Source organism: Cynocephalus volans, chromosome 3 (genome assembly GCF_027409185.1).
Source record: "Cynocephalus volans isolate mCynVol1 chromosome 3, mCynVol1.pri, whole genome shotgun sequence".
Classification (NCBI taxonomy): domain Eukaryota; kingdom Metazoa; phylum Chordata; class Mammalia; order Dermoptera; family Cynocephalidae; genus Cynocephalus; species Cynocephalus volans.
Genome location: NC_084462.1, coordinates 98530416 through 98544242, shown reverse-complemented (window position 1 = coordinate 98544242; position 13827 = coordinate 98530416). Strand labels below are relative to the sequence as shown.

General features: G+C 34.7%; 1 protein-coding gene across 1 annotated transcript in view; it reads left to right on the top strand.

Annotated features, from left to right (window-relative positions):
• Positions 1–11837, top strand: part of FAM98B (family with sequence similarity 98 member B) — a 30041-nt gene extending 18204 nt beyond the window's left edge. The window contains exons 7-8 of the mRNA XM_063091281.1: positions 7024–7191; positions 9152–11837. Of these exons, the coding sequence (XP_062947351.1) occupies positions 7024–7191; positions 9152–9523 (540 nt within the window). The 3' untranslated portion in view covers positions 9524–11837. The remainder of the gene's footprint in view (positions 1–7023; positions 7192–9151) is intronic.
• Positions 11838–13827: the final 1990 nt, after the last annotated feature.

Here is a 13827-nt window from a genome sequence, read left to right as displayed (position 1 = left end):
TGGGCTGGGCTGGACATCCAAGATGACTATCTCACATGTCTGGATTATTGGTACCAACTCTCTGCTCTGGTGCTTCCCTTCTCCTCTTGGCTCTCACATCGTCTCTCTTTCCATGTGGTGTCTTGTATTAGTTTCCCATTGCTGCTGTAACAAATTACCATAAACTATTAGTAGCTTAAAGAATACAAATTTATTGTCTTATATTCTGGAAAGCAGAAGTCCTAAAGTGAAGGTATTGGCAGGGTTGCGTTCCTCCTGGAGGCTTCAGGGGAGGATTCATATCCTTGCATTTTCTAGCTTCTAAATGCTGCCTGTATATTTTGGCTGTTGGCCTCATCTTCTGTCTTTAAAACCAATAGTGTAATAGTATCTTCCTCTCTCTCTCTCTTCCCCCCACTTCCTCTCATTTCCCCCTCCCTTCCCCTCTCCCTCTCCCTCCCTCCTTACCTCTTCCCTCTCCCTCTCTCTGCTTCTATTGTCACCTCATTTTTTCCTGTCTCTGACACTCCTGTCTCTCTCTTATAAGAACCTTGTGATTATATTGGGCCCATCCAGATAATACAGGATAATCATTCCATCTCACATCTGCATCTGCAAGGTAATCTTCACAGGTTCCAGGGATTAGGATGTGGATATCTTTGGATGAGCATCTCAGTACTCTCTATGATTAGGTATAGAGCATTTTAAAAATATTTCTGTGTATGTACCACCTAATCAGTTTCTCAGGTGGTTAAAGTCTGATTCTCTGCTGCATGTGCACCAGGATAAACCTCAGGAATGTGTCTGTCCATGTCATGGGAGTAACTGTTGTGTGCAAGGAGATCAGTTACTCTAAGAGCTGTGAGTTACCAAAGTAGGTGACATGGTTGCTGACATCAAAAAATGGAATAGAATTCAGATGTGTGGGAAGTACCAGTTTTACTGACCTCCAAAACTTAATAGAGGTTTTATATATATGTTGGGTCTCCAGTTTAACCTAATAGAATTTTAATGAGAAACAGGAATTTAGCAATATAAGGCAAATTGTGAAAGGTAGTGTCATTAAAACTGTCTTAACATACTAACTTAGAGGATGTTTTTGATGTTTGTTTTAAGATTAAAGAGAAATCCAAAACTAATGAGTTTTGACATATTCTTCAAACATTCAGAATGACACGGATTCAAGGGCATGTTTACCCTTATTGGCTTTTAATGGGGGCTTTGAGCAACTATGTCTTTAGGAAATATCTTGATATTATATCTTCTCATTTTAGACTTTTTCATCATATTTTAAGACAAGGAGATTGTGTTTTTATTCTTTTTTCCTTAGTCTGGAAGATTTTTTAAAATATTTTTTTCTAAGCTGGCCAGTTAGCTCAGTTGGTTAGAGTATAGTACTAACACCAATGTCCAGGGTGTTACTACCCCAGTACTGGCCAGCAGAAGAACAAACAAAATATAGTTTTTTCTTAGGCTTTTTATAGATCAATTTCAGTCTTTTGTTTGGTCTTTTTCAAGTAATTATATGCATTTGTACCCTATTTTTTCTTTTTTTGTGGAATTTAATATATCTATATCATTTCCCCTCTATTTTCACAAGAGAAAAATGTGTCTGATGTTGTTGAATGACTGTCATCAAATATTTTTCTACAGCAGTTTAAAGCTTTGCACAATGTTTTATCATACAGATATATGCACTCTATTGATAGACATTGAAGTTTCCTCTAATTTTGTTTCTTGTTTGACCCTTTCTTGAAATCCTTGGCAGCTAAATTTTTGTTCATGTCCATGATATATTTCTTTTTTTTTTTTTAAGATGACCGGTAAGAGGATCTTAACCCTTGACTTGGTGTTGTCAGCACCACACTCTCCCAAGTGAGCTAACCGGCCATCCCTATATAGGGATCTGAACCCATGGCCTTGGTGTTATCAGCACCACACTCTCCCAAGTGAGCCACAGGCTGGCCCTCATGATATATTTCTAAAAGTAGAATTTCTTGATTAAAGAATATAGATGATTTTAAGGCTTTTGATGCACACTCCTGAGTTGCCTTTTAAAAAGATTGTACCCATTTATTAGTAAGGTTAATCTAGTTTCTTTTTTCGGTTGTTTTCTCCGTTATAATATAGTGAATACAATTTTATAGTTTGTTTTTTTAACTAAATATAATGTGACCATTGCCCCATATCTATCTACCTAAAGCTTTCTTTCAATGCCTTTTAAAATTGATTTTTAATTTTTTTTGAGATATAATTTACATGACATTAAATTTATCACTTTAACTTGTGCAATTCAGTGATTTTTAGTCCATTCACTATGTTGTGTATCCATTATTAGTATGTAATTCTGGAACATTCCCATCACCCCAAAATGACATACACACCCATTAGCAGTCATTCCCAATTCTTTCTACCTCTACTCCCTAGGAATCATTATTATAATATACTTTCTGTCTCTATGGATTTGCCTATTCTGGGCATTTCATATAAATTCAGTCATACGACATGTGGCTTTTTGTGTCTGGCTTCTTTCACTTAGCATAATGTTTTCAAGGTTCATTCATGTTCTAGCATGTAACAGTACTTCATTCCTTTCAGTATCCATTTCATGGCTGCATTATATTTTATCATGTAGTGATTCCATATTTAACTCTCATTATTTTATACATTTTTTCCTGTATCAACAGCAGGAATGTTTCTGTGTATAATTTTTATATGTAAATTTCCAAGTACAGATTTGCTTCATTTAATTGCACTTTGCTTTATTGTGCTTTGCAGACACTGCGTTTTTTACAAATTGAAACTTTGTGGCAACCCTATTTAAGTCTTTTGTGCTGTTTTTCCAACAGCATGTGCTCACTTTGTGTCTCTGTGTCACATTTTGATAATTCTCACAACATTTCACACTTTTTCATTATTATTCTATCTGTTATGATGATCAGTGATCTTTGATGTTACTATTGTAGTTGTTTGGGGGCATCATGAACTGCTCCCATATAAAACAACATACTTAATTAATAAATGAGTATGTCCTGACTGTTTCACTAACTGGTCATTTCCCTGTTCCTCTCCCTATCCTTGGGCCTCTCTATTCTTTGAGACACAGCAATACTGAAATTAGGCCAGTTAATAACCCTACAGTGGCCGCTAAGTGTTCAAGGGAAGGCAAGAGTCTCATGTCTCTCACTTTAAATGAAAAGCTGGAAATGATTCAGCTTAGTGAGGAGGGCGGGTTGAAAGCCAAGACAGGCTGAAAGCTAGACTTCTCGCACCAGTTAGCCAAGTTGTGAATGCAAAGGGCAAGTTTTTGAATGAAATTTAAAGGGTTACTCCAGTGAACATACCAGCCATAAGAAAGTGAAACAGCCTTATTGCTGATATGGAGAAAGTTTTAGTGGTTTGGATAGATCAAACCAGCCACAATATTCCTTTAAGCCAGAGCCTAATCCAAAGGAAGGTCCTAACTCTCTTCAATTGTATGAAGTCTGAGAGAGGTGAGGAAGCTGTAGAACAAAAGCTTGAAACTAGTAGAGGTTGGTTTGTGAGGTTTAAGGAAAGAAGCCATCTCCATTAACATAACAGTACACATGCCTTCTTAGTGCAGTAGGCAGCGCATCAGTCTCATAACATAACAGTGCAAGGTGAAGCAGCTGGTGCTGATGTAGAAATTGCAGCAAGTTATCCAGAAGATCTGCCTAAAATAATTGATTTATTTTTTCATTCTATAAGTGAAATAACAAAGCCCAAATGATGGCACATCTGTTTATAGCATGGCTTAATTGATATTTTAAGCCCACTGTTAAGGCCCATTGGTCATGAAAAAAGATTTCTTTGAAAATATTGCTGCTCATTGACAGTGCACCTAGTCACCCAAGAACTCTGATGAAGATGTACAAGGAGATTCATGTTGTTTTCCTGCATGTTAATACAACATCCACTCTGCAGCCTGTGGATCAGGAATAATTTTGATTTTCAAGTCTTATTTTTTAAGAAATACATTTTATAGCTGCCATAGGTAATGATTCTTCTGATGGATCTGGGGAAAGTAATTGAAAACCTTCTGGAAAAGATTCACCATTCTAGATGCCATTGAGAACATTTGTGCTGCATGGAAAGAAGCCAAAATAACATTACTAGGAGTTTGGAAAAAGCTGACTCCAGCCCTCATGGATGACTTTGAGGGGTTCAAGACTTCAGTGGAGGAAGTAACTGCAGATGTGGTGGAAATAACAAAAGAACTAGAATTAGAAGTGGAGCCTGAAGATGTGACTGAATTACTGCAATCTCAGATGAAACTTGAACTGCTGAGGAGTTGCTCCTTATGGATGACCAGAGAGTGGTTTCTTGAGATGGAATCTACTCCTGGTGAAGATGCTGTGAACATTGTTGAAATGACAGCAAAGGATTTAGAATATTACATAAACTTAGTTGATAAAGCAGCGGCAGGGTTTGAGAGAATTGACTTTAATTTTGAAAGAAGTTCTACTGTGGGTAAAATGCTATCAAACAGCATCACATGCTACAGAGAAATCTTTTGTGATAGGAAGAGTCAATCAAAACAGCAAACTTTATTGTTGTCTTATTTTCAGAAATTGCCACAGCCACCCCAGCCTTCAGCAACCACCACCCTGAATTAGTTAGCAGCTATGAACACTGAGGCAGGACCATCCACCAGTGTAAAGATTACAACTTGCTGAACACTCAGATGATCATTAGCAGTTTTTAACAAAGTATTTTTTAATTAAGGTATATACATTCTTTTTAGACATAATGCTATTGCACACTTAATAGTATAGTGTAAGCATAACTTTTATATGCTATGGGAAACCAAAAAATTTGTGTGATTTGCTTTATTTTGATGTTTGCATTATTGCAGTGGTCTGGAACCAAATCGCAGTATCTTCGAGGTGCACTATTATTCCTATGGTGGATTCCTAAAAGGAAATTTACTGTGTTCAAAGTTAAGACTATTATGGCTCTAGATTCCTATTGCCAAATTGATTTCCAGAAAGTTTGTATGAATTTAAACTCCTACCAGTAGGGTAAATGAAATTTTTTTCATGTTAGCCTCTTTAATATTTAGAATATTATCAGCTTTATTGCTAACGTGATGGTTAAAAAAGATTAACTTATTTTAATTTATATATTATTATTGGTAAAGTTGAACTTTTTTCCTATAAACTTATTAATCATTTGAATTTCCTCTTTTATTTGAAACTTCTATTTATTGCTTATCTTTTTATTTTTCCCCCTGTAGAGTCCTGTTTTCCTTTTGTTTGAGCTTTTATATATTAAGGAAATTTGCTAGTTGCTTTATTTGTTGAAAATATTTTACCCAGTTGTCTTTTTATTTTGTTGTATACCTTTTGATATGTAGAATTTTTAATCTTTATGTCCTAATCTTTTTGGGGGGTGGGGGCAGGGGTGTTTCTGGCTGGTATGGGGATCTGGACCCTTGACCTTGCTGTTAGAAAACTGAGCTCTAACTAACTGAGCTAACCAGCCAGCCCATAATTTTTATAATGTAGTTAAAGTTTTAAATTTAAAATAAAACCTGAAACAATTAACTCTTTATTTTCTTTGGAAGTCCCTTTGTTATTTGCTGTGGCTTATTATTGTTACTGTTTTTACAAATAGTCAACAGTTCATTCCAGCACCATTTAAAGATAATCTTTCCTTTTGCTCATTGATCTGTGTTGCCTCCTTTATCATATATTGCATTTATACATTTATAAGGCTATGAGTGTCAGTTGTCTGTTTTGTTTCATTAATCTATTTTTTTCTCCCAAGTTCCAATTAATTAGACTGAGGTGAGAGAGTGTACTGTTATTTGTACACCTGTGCTTTGGGGTCAGGTAGGCCTTTATTTGTAAGCAGACAGAGTTGGAATTCTTTCTGTATTTTGGGAAAACTAACTTAAGCTTTCTAAGCCTCATTTTTTTTTTTTTTTTTCCATTTGTAAAAGAGGATAATAAAAAACAACCACTCTAAAAAGATCTTTTGAGAATTAAAGAAATAATGCCTAGCAAGTGAACAACATCCTGGCACATTTAATGTGTTCAATAAATGTTAGCTGTTAAGGCAATGGTAATAATTTCATATTGCATATTAGTATCTGATAGGACTCTTCTTTTCCAAAATTCTTTAAGTCATTCTTATATATTTAGTTTCTGGGTTAACTTTAGAGTCATTCTTTTTTTCATCCTCCCAAAAACAATTCCAATAGGATTGAAGTAAATGTAATTCTATACGTTAATTTAGGGGGAAATTGTCAATAATATTCAATGTTCCCAATCAAAAACTTGGTATTTCTCATCATTTATTCAACTTTTCCTTTTGTTTTTGCAAGATTTACTGATGTTTTCTTTTTAAAGGTCCTGTGCATGTTTTTGATAGAACTATTTTTACGTATTTTATTTTTTGTTAATACAGGTTGAGTGTCCCTTATCTGAAATGCTTGGGACTAGAAGTGTTTCAAATTTTGGATTTTTTCAGATTTGGGAATATTTGCATATGCATAATAAGGTATTTTGGGGATGGGACACAAATCTAAACAAAAAGTTAATTTCTGTTTCATATATACCCTATACACATAGCTTGAAGGTAATTTTATACAATATTTTAAATAATTTTGTACATGAAAGACATGACTTGTCAAATGTGGTCACATATGGAATTTACCACTTGTGGCATCATGTCAGCACTCAAAAACAAGTTTTGGATTTTGGAGCATTTTGGATTTAACATTTTTGGATTAGGGATGCTCAACCTGTATGAATAGAATCTTTTTTTGTTGTATTTTAAATTGAGTTGCTGTTGATAGTTATATATTCTTTTAGTATTTGTTGGTTTATTTTTTTCATTGTACATATAAATTATTATCAGATGTTTGGATGTTTTGCTCTTTCCTATTTCCTTGCTTGTGCATTATCTGGTTGTGTTTTTTTTTTTTTTTTTTTTTTTTCCTTTCTGAAGATTTTGATAACCATTGCCCTTTTGTTAAAATTTACTTTTATTCCTTTTTCGCTAACTTTTGTCATTTAGGTAAAAACAGATGACATAGCAAGAATTTACCAGCCTAAGCGTTATGCTTTGTCACCCAAGACAACAATTACATTGGCGCATCTACTTGCCGCTCGTGAAAGTCTATCCAAGATCGTTAGGACAAGTAGTGGCAGAAGCCGGGAGAAGACGGCATGTGCTATTAATAAGGTTGGTTTTTCTTCCAGCACAGTAGAGAATGAATTTATAATATCCTTGTTTGATGTTTGTACAGAGTTTAATCCATTTTTATTTTATATCCTGGTAAACTCCTATAAAAGAGAGTGGTGGAGGGGCTTCAGTTCATCTAGGGTTAGTTATGTTTTATCCGTGTGTTCATTTGAATTTCTGTATCCATAAATTAATTCGAAGTTTTATCTGAATTAGAGTGATTAAGAATTATTTTTATCAGGATAGCTGAGGAATCACCTTGGGCAAGTTACTGAATTTCTTTGAGCTTCTGTTTCCTGGGTGAGAATATAGATTAATTTCTCTGACAGGGTCTCAAACAAGCTTAAGGAGTCAGAATTTTTTACTTTACAACAGCAGGAACAACAATAAACTAATCTAGAATGTTTATGTCAGCTCGACTAGTGTGTTTTCTCCATTTAGGTAGAGCACTCCATCATGAACCCTATTACAAAAGAGCCAAAAATCAGAAGTAAGGTATTCGAGTAATTTTAAAACATCATTTCTCAGTGTAGCTTGAGATAGGATACCTTGCCAGAGGGATGGTTGTTTTTAATGTCAGTTTACTAATTATTGCTAAGTTAGGCATCACCAGTGTTTGTCTCTGTGCTTCCATTTTGGATTGACCCCCCGCCCCCCCCCCCAACTTCTGAAAGTGTCCTTTCTTTAGATATATCACTTAATATCTTTCATCAGGTTATAATCTAGTCTTGCTGGATCAAGAGTTCTTCTGTAAGAACTCTTGCCTATCTCTTTCCTGAGTTTACAATTTATAGTCTGATTATTTGAGAGTAATCTTAAGATCAGTTTTTGGAACATATATAGCATCTCTGTTTACTTACCAACATATTATATTTGGTGGAGAGACCAGTGAAAATAAGAACCAAGAAAGGTTTATTTTTTTGGATGTGGTAATTAGGACACTATTACTGACTTTAAAAGAATGTTTGCATACTTAGAATCTTGTGCCATAGTGAGGGTGTTGTTCTTTTTCATTTATCACATAAATTCCTAAGCATGGTTTTGATTAGAGGATCAATGGAAGTGGAATCCAGGTGATTGATAGGTCATTTTGATTGAGGCAGTTACTGTTTTGCCTTCTTTCCTTAAAGACACTTGCAGGAAGCCATTGGCTTCCCCTTGGCTGTGGTGGGTGAGTGACACCCTGTTCACCATTGTCTGTCTTTCCCTCTGCTCATGGGTGTATAAAGTAGGTCTTTTCTACATAAACTAAACTCTTCCGTAGTTTATTCTTCAGAGTATTGTAAAGCATGGTTCGGGAAGTATATCAACTCTTTATTTTCCTTGTAATAATATAGCAACTAGTGTCATCATTGAAAATACATGAGCTTAAGTTTCTCAAAAGAAATAATTCATTGAGAATCCTTATAATGCTTTGCGATGATACCTGGGATTATAGTTATTGTATTTATCTGTAACTTCATTACATCCACGTTATCATATATACTTCATACTTTGTTGAAATAAAATGTGCTTAGGAATAGTCTTTTACTGGGTAATCTATTACCAAATCAATGGCAACAGAAAGAGTTGTTGTATAAATGGATATGAAGTTAATTAATGTAGAGTGTGTAGTTTATGTATATTGAAAATGTTTCATTAAAAGAAATTTCTTATTGTAATGGACTACATTTGTTATAGAATTTGCTAAACAAATTTAAATTAGAGAAAATTAACAAGCCCTTAAGTTTCAGGAATACTTTCCCTGATTGTTTAAAAATAATACCACATTCTGGGAAATTCATCATACATCACACTTATATTTTCAATATTGTACTGCCATGTCTAATATTTTTATGTCCTTAAATAATTTGCTTCTGTTTCTTTATTATAAATAATAACTTTACTACCACTTGAAACTTTTATGTAAATTTTGACTTTTAAAATATTAGAAACTGAAAGCAAATGTTTCTTCACTCAGGTGCTGATGGGAAGGGTGCCTGACAGGGGAGGACGGCCGAATGAAATTGAACCACCACCACCCGAAATGCCCCCTTGGCAAAAGAGACAAGAAGGCGGTGGAAGGGGTGGTTGGGGTGGTGGAGGTGGGGGTAGAGGAGGCGGTGGGGGTGGAAGAGGTGGCTGGGGAGGTGGAGGAAGCTGGGGTGGTGGGGGGGGAGGAGGAGGAGGGTGGGGAGGAGGAGGTGGGGGAGGTGGTGGTAGAGGAGGTTTCCAAGGTAGGGGAGATTATGGTGGAAGAGGGGGCTATGGTGGAAGAGGGGGCTATGGTGGGAGAGGTTATGGAGATCCATATGGAGGAGGTGGTGGTGGTGGTGGATATAGAAGATACTAAAAATTACAAAAATTAGATAGCAGTGCTTACTTCTTGATTAGATACATTAGGCATAGTATTCTGAATAACATACTGTGTGTGAATATCATCTTTGAAGTAAACACTATGTTAGACCCCCTGATGATAACATTCTTGAATTGGGTCAATATGTAAGAACATTGTTTTATACTACCAGTTGATCACTGTTTTATACTACAGGTAGACAAACTGATTTTTTCCATATTCTGTGTACTCTTGGGCATGTTGTGTCTTTTTAAAAAACAAAAAAATGAACAAAAATTGTTTTTAAAAATGTAAATATTTATTAACATCAAACTTGGGAAATGGAAAGTATTTTATGGTCATGATTGAATTTAGATTGTTACCTGTATTTTGTTCAGGTTTAGGACACATAAATGACCCCACCTGTAATGGAAAGGAATATAGATTCTTGCCTCATCTGTATTCCTGTCAGTGTGTTTTGTATTTGTTAATTCCACTTCACAAAATACAGAAAGGGACTGATAGTTGTGTTCCATAGGTAGTTGTTATGGTTAGTGTTTTCTTTCATAGGAGGAGATTCCTCTGGCCAGGTTTCTGTTAAAGCTCCATTAATTGAAGGCCAAGTCTACTTTTTGCTGTGCATATTTGATTTATTTTCCATTTGCATTTGAAATCTGTGATTTTGTTTGACCCACAAAGCAAAGTTAAAGATTGAATTCAGAATTCCGTTAAAGGGACAAAGACATACCAATTTTACATAATGGTGAAAAATATTCCTATAAACTGGTCTCTTAATCACTTGTGCCCTCACTTTAGGTATCTAAGTATTAAAAGGTAGGCTGAGCTGTCTCACCAGGATTAAGGCAGTAATTTCCAGCTTCAGTAGATCAGGGGTAGGGCTTGGTGATTCTGACTCACAGCTAGATTTGGGAAACACATCATTAGGGAATGACTATATGTGGTTTGGTGTGGTTGGAGCAGTCAAAAGCTTGAGATTAGGAGTTGTGAGTTCTAATGTCACTGGGCTAGGAGTGCTGTGGGTTAAAATAACCCTAGTTCTCAAGTATTGATTTTTTATCATTTGTCAAATGAGGAATTAGATGCTTGTCCCCTTCTCAGGTTGTTTCATAAAGACTTAAGTACAAAAGCAATTTGTTGAAAATGTATAGAAGGCCTATTATAAATGGTTTAAGAGGGGGCAAGTAATATATTTTTCTCTTAGTGCAGAGAGAGAGAGAGAGAGAGAGAGAGAGAGAACTAGTCACAAAGATTTTTTCAATCCCACTGTAAAATCTGTGTCTCAGACTAGACTCCTCATCAACACTTGTGTATAATAATGTTGTGTTCTCTACCCAGCTCAACAGATAGAGAACTGAATTGTTACCAGTGGACAAATGATATTTGATGTTTGGCAAGTTTTTTGTTGTTGTGTTGTTTTGTTTTACAATAAACCCTGTGGTTAAATCTAAAATAATGTTAAAACTTTAAAAGTAAATATTGTTTATACTGCAGTCTTGGACATGTATTTCTCAAGCCAGCCCTTTGAAGAAATGTGTTCAGGAAAGGAAAACATAATATTTTTTGGTTATTTGTAAATTTAGGGTTCTTTGTGTGTTTTATATTTAATGAACAAAATTCATTTGTGATAGTTGAAGAAAAAGGCTTTCCATAATCAAAAAGAAAAAAAAAACACCTTTATCAGTAGTTATGAACTACTCTGAAAAATAATTTTTTAAAAACATATAAGCAGAAGACCACTTGAGTACAGTATTTCAAAAGCGTTATTAGTTTAAAACATGTTCAGTTAAAACCTTTACATTTCTGCTTCATTCCTTCTTGGGAGCATTAATTGCTGATACAGAAAGGGGATTTACAACTATTTGTGATGTTTTTACCACTAAAGGTTTATGGTAAATGTGGCAAAAAACATTAGTTTATGAATTTCTATAAGATTTTTTATGCCATGGTAAGAGTGCTATGTGAGTTATCCACTGCAGTCACTATAAACCTTTTCTAAGTTTAGCACCTGCTTCTGGAATCATGTTGGATCTAGAACCACTCCTATTTACGCATTCTGATAAACCTCATTTGAATGAAAAGCTGAGTCTTCTAAAGCTAATATCCTTTCCTGTTAAGTGGAATTATCATGATAATCTTTATTCAGTAAAGATTTCTTCTGTAGAAGAGTTTGCTTTTAGCAATATCTAGAATAGCAATAAGGCGATTTGGAGTCTTAATGTGAAAGATCATTATGTGAAAACGTTTTATAAATTGAGTGCAATAAGAATGAGTGTCACTTCTCTGCTTCCTAAAATCTAAGACCTTATTCATTCTTTGTTGTCTGGTTCTCAATTTCATTTTTTTCTATTACTTCATTTTCCTTCCCTTTTATTCCTTTCCCTGTTTTTGTCCACCCTGTGATGCCTAATAGCATCTATAAATGTGATCTTATTGGGAGTTTCTGGATTATAGTAGTTACCGACCTTTCCTCTGGATCATATAAAGAACATATATGTTCTGTCCAGACCTAATCACCACACTATCATAAACTCTCATCGAGGGAAATAGGTGTTTTCTTTGAACCTATTTCCTTGTGTTTCCTTGTGGTCAGGGAAACCTTGCCTCATTAAACAGAAAAAACAAACAAACACACACACACACATTTTATTATTTGTATTTGTGGCAGAAGAAGTTATGATAACCTAAAAAAAGATTTGGTTCTGAGCAGTGATACTATCTATACTTTTAAGAAACACAGGGTAGGGATATTTGGGATTGGAATTGGGGATAAAAGCAGTTTATGAGTATTCTCTTCTTCAGGGCAGGATGTCAGTTTGACTTCATTGTTTTATATTAAGTATTGTGAATTGCCAGAATGATCAATATATCCCCATCCAAATGGAATTTGAGTGACTGAAATTTTCCCCCCTCTTCATTGGTCTGCTTTAAAAAAAAAAAAATTGTCCGGGGATTAAGGGAAAATCATATTATCTCTAAATAATCATGACCACAGATGAATTGCTCTGGATGGGTCTGTATACTGGATTGAACCGTCTTCTACCAGTTTTACCCATAGCTTCAAAGTTTCTCTTTACTGGCTTGTTTGCTTAGATGCAACTGTAGAATTAAAGATGAAAGCCATAGAGAAATTACAGTCTCAAGTCTGTCTCCTTTAAGGACTTAATATATGGGGATCACTGTAAGTCATGAATAAGATGGGGAAAAGTTGAATATTTCTGTTACTACTTCATGTTGTAAAAAGATTTAGAAAAATTTAAACTGAATAATCTAGTTGCTTTGATTTTTCTTCCAAGAAAACTCAGTTTGGTTAACTAAATAGAGGAGTGGTCTCAGCTATGGATTATAGTAAAAATTCAGGTGACTTTTCTACATGTTCAGGAAGTAGAAGAAACACAAGAAGACATTTATGTTGTAGGGATCCTAATGTCTTTTATCATATAAATATTACACACAAAAAAATTACATTAGGTATCAAAAAAAAAAACTTTACAATCTGTACATTTGTTTTTTGCTTGTAGCTCTTTACATTATACATCTTTAGACAGAAATTCACAAATGGTCAGTAAAAAGGTGAGTCAATAGCAAAGAAAACGAGAAGCAACATTGCTGTTGATAAAATACGATTTGTCTTTGTTTTGGCAGATAAATATCTGCCCAAACTCATTTCAAATCAGTATGAGACAAAAATTTGCATTCTAGGCTTTAAAAACCAAAAACTTGTTTCAGATTATTTCTGTAGGTTCCACTAACTCCATATAGTTCAACACAAATAATAATAATTTATATACTATACTTCTTTGGACCTTGCTGGACTGTAAAAACCTGTGGTGAAACTACTGGCTCCTTATCCATTTCAGTGATAAATTCTGCAATGCTTGAGACCCTCTAGTCATGTTAATTTGACCAAGGGGTCTGTGACTTGAATTTCTATAGATTACAGATTACTTACCTAAAAACCTGGGATTTTTATTTTGGATGGAGGGTAAGAAGAATGAGAAAAATTGTGTTTCATGACTGTGTTTAAAGAAGTTGAGCTAGACCCTCTTTAGTCTATATCAGAAGAAAATAATAGTAAAGAATATGACTTTTAAAGTTTACTGTAAACTCACATTTGTTCCATATTAAGCAAGTAACAAAGTGCTGCTGTAAATTTGTATATCAGATGGTGGATCTAAGCAGCTTCACTTTGGGAATTTGAGTTTGGATTTAGAAAAGGGTTAATTTTTATGTAAAGTGATTCTTCAAAGTTTAATGAAACACTAGTTAGTTCTCTCTCTGAAATTGAGTACAAAGAAGTACAC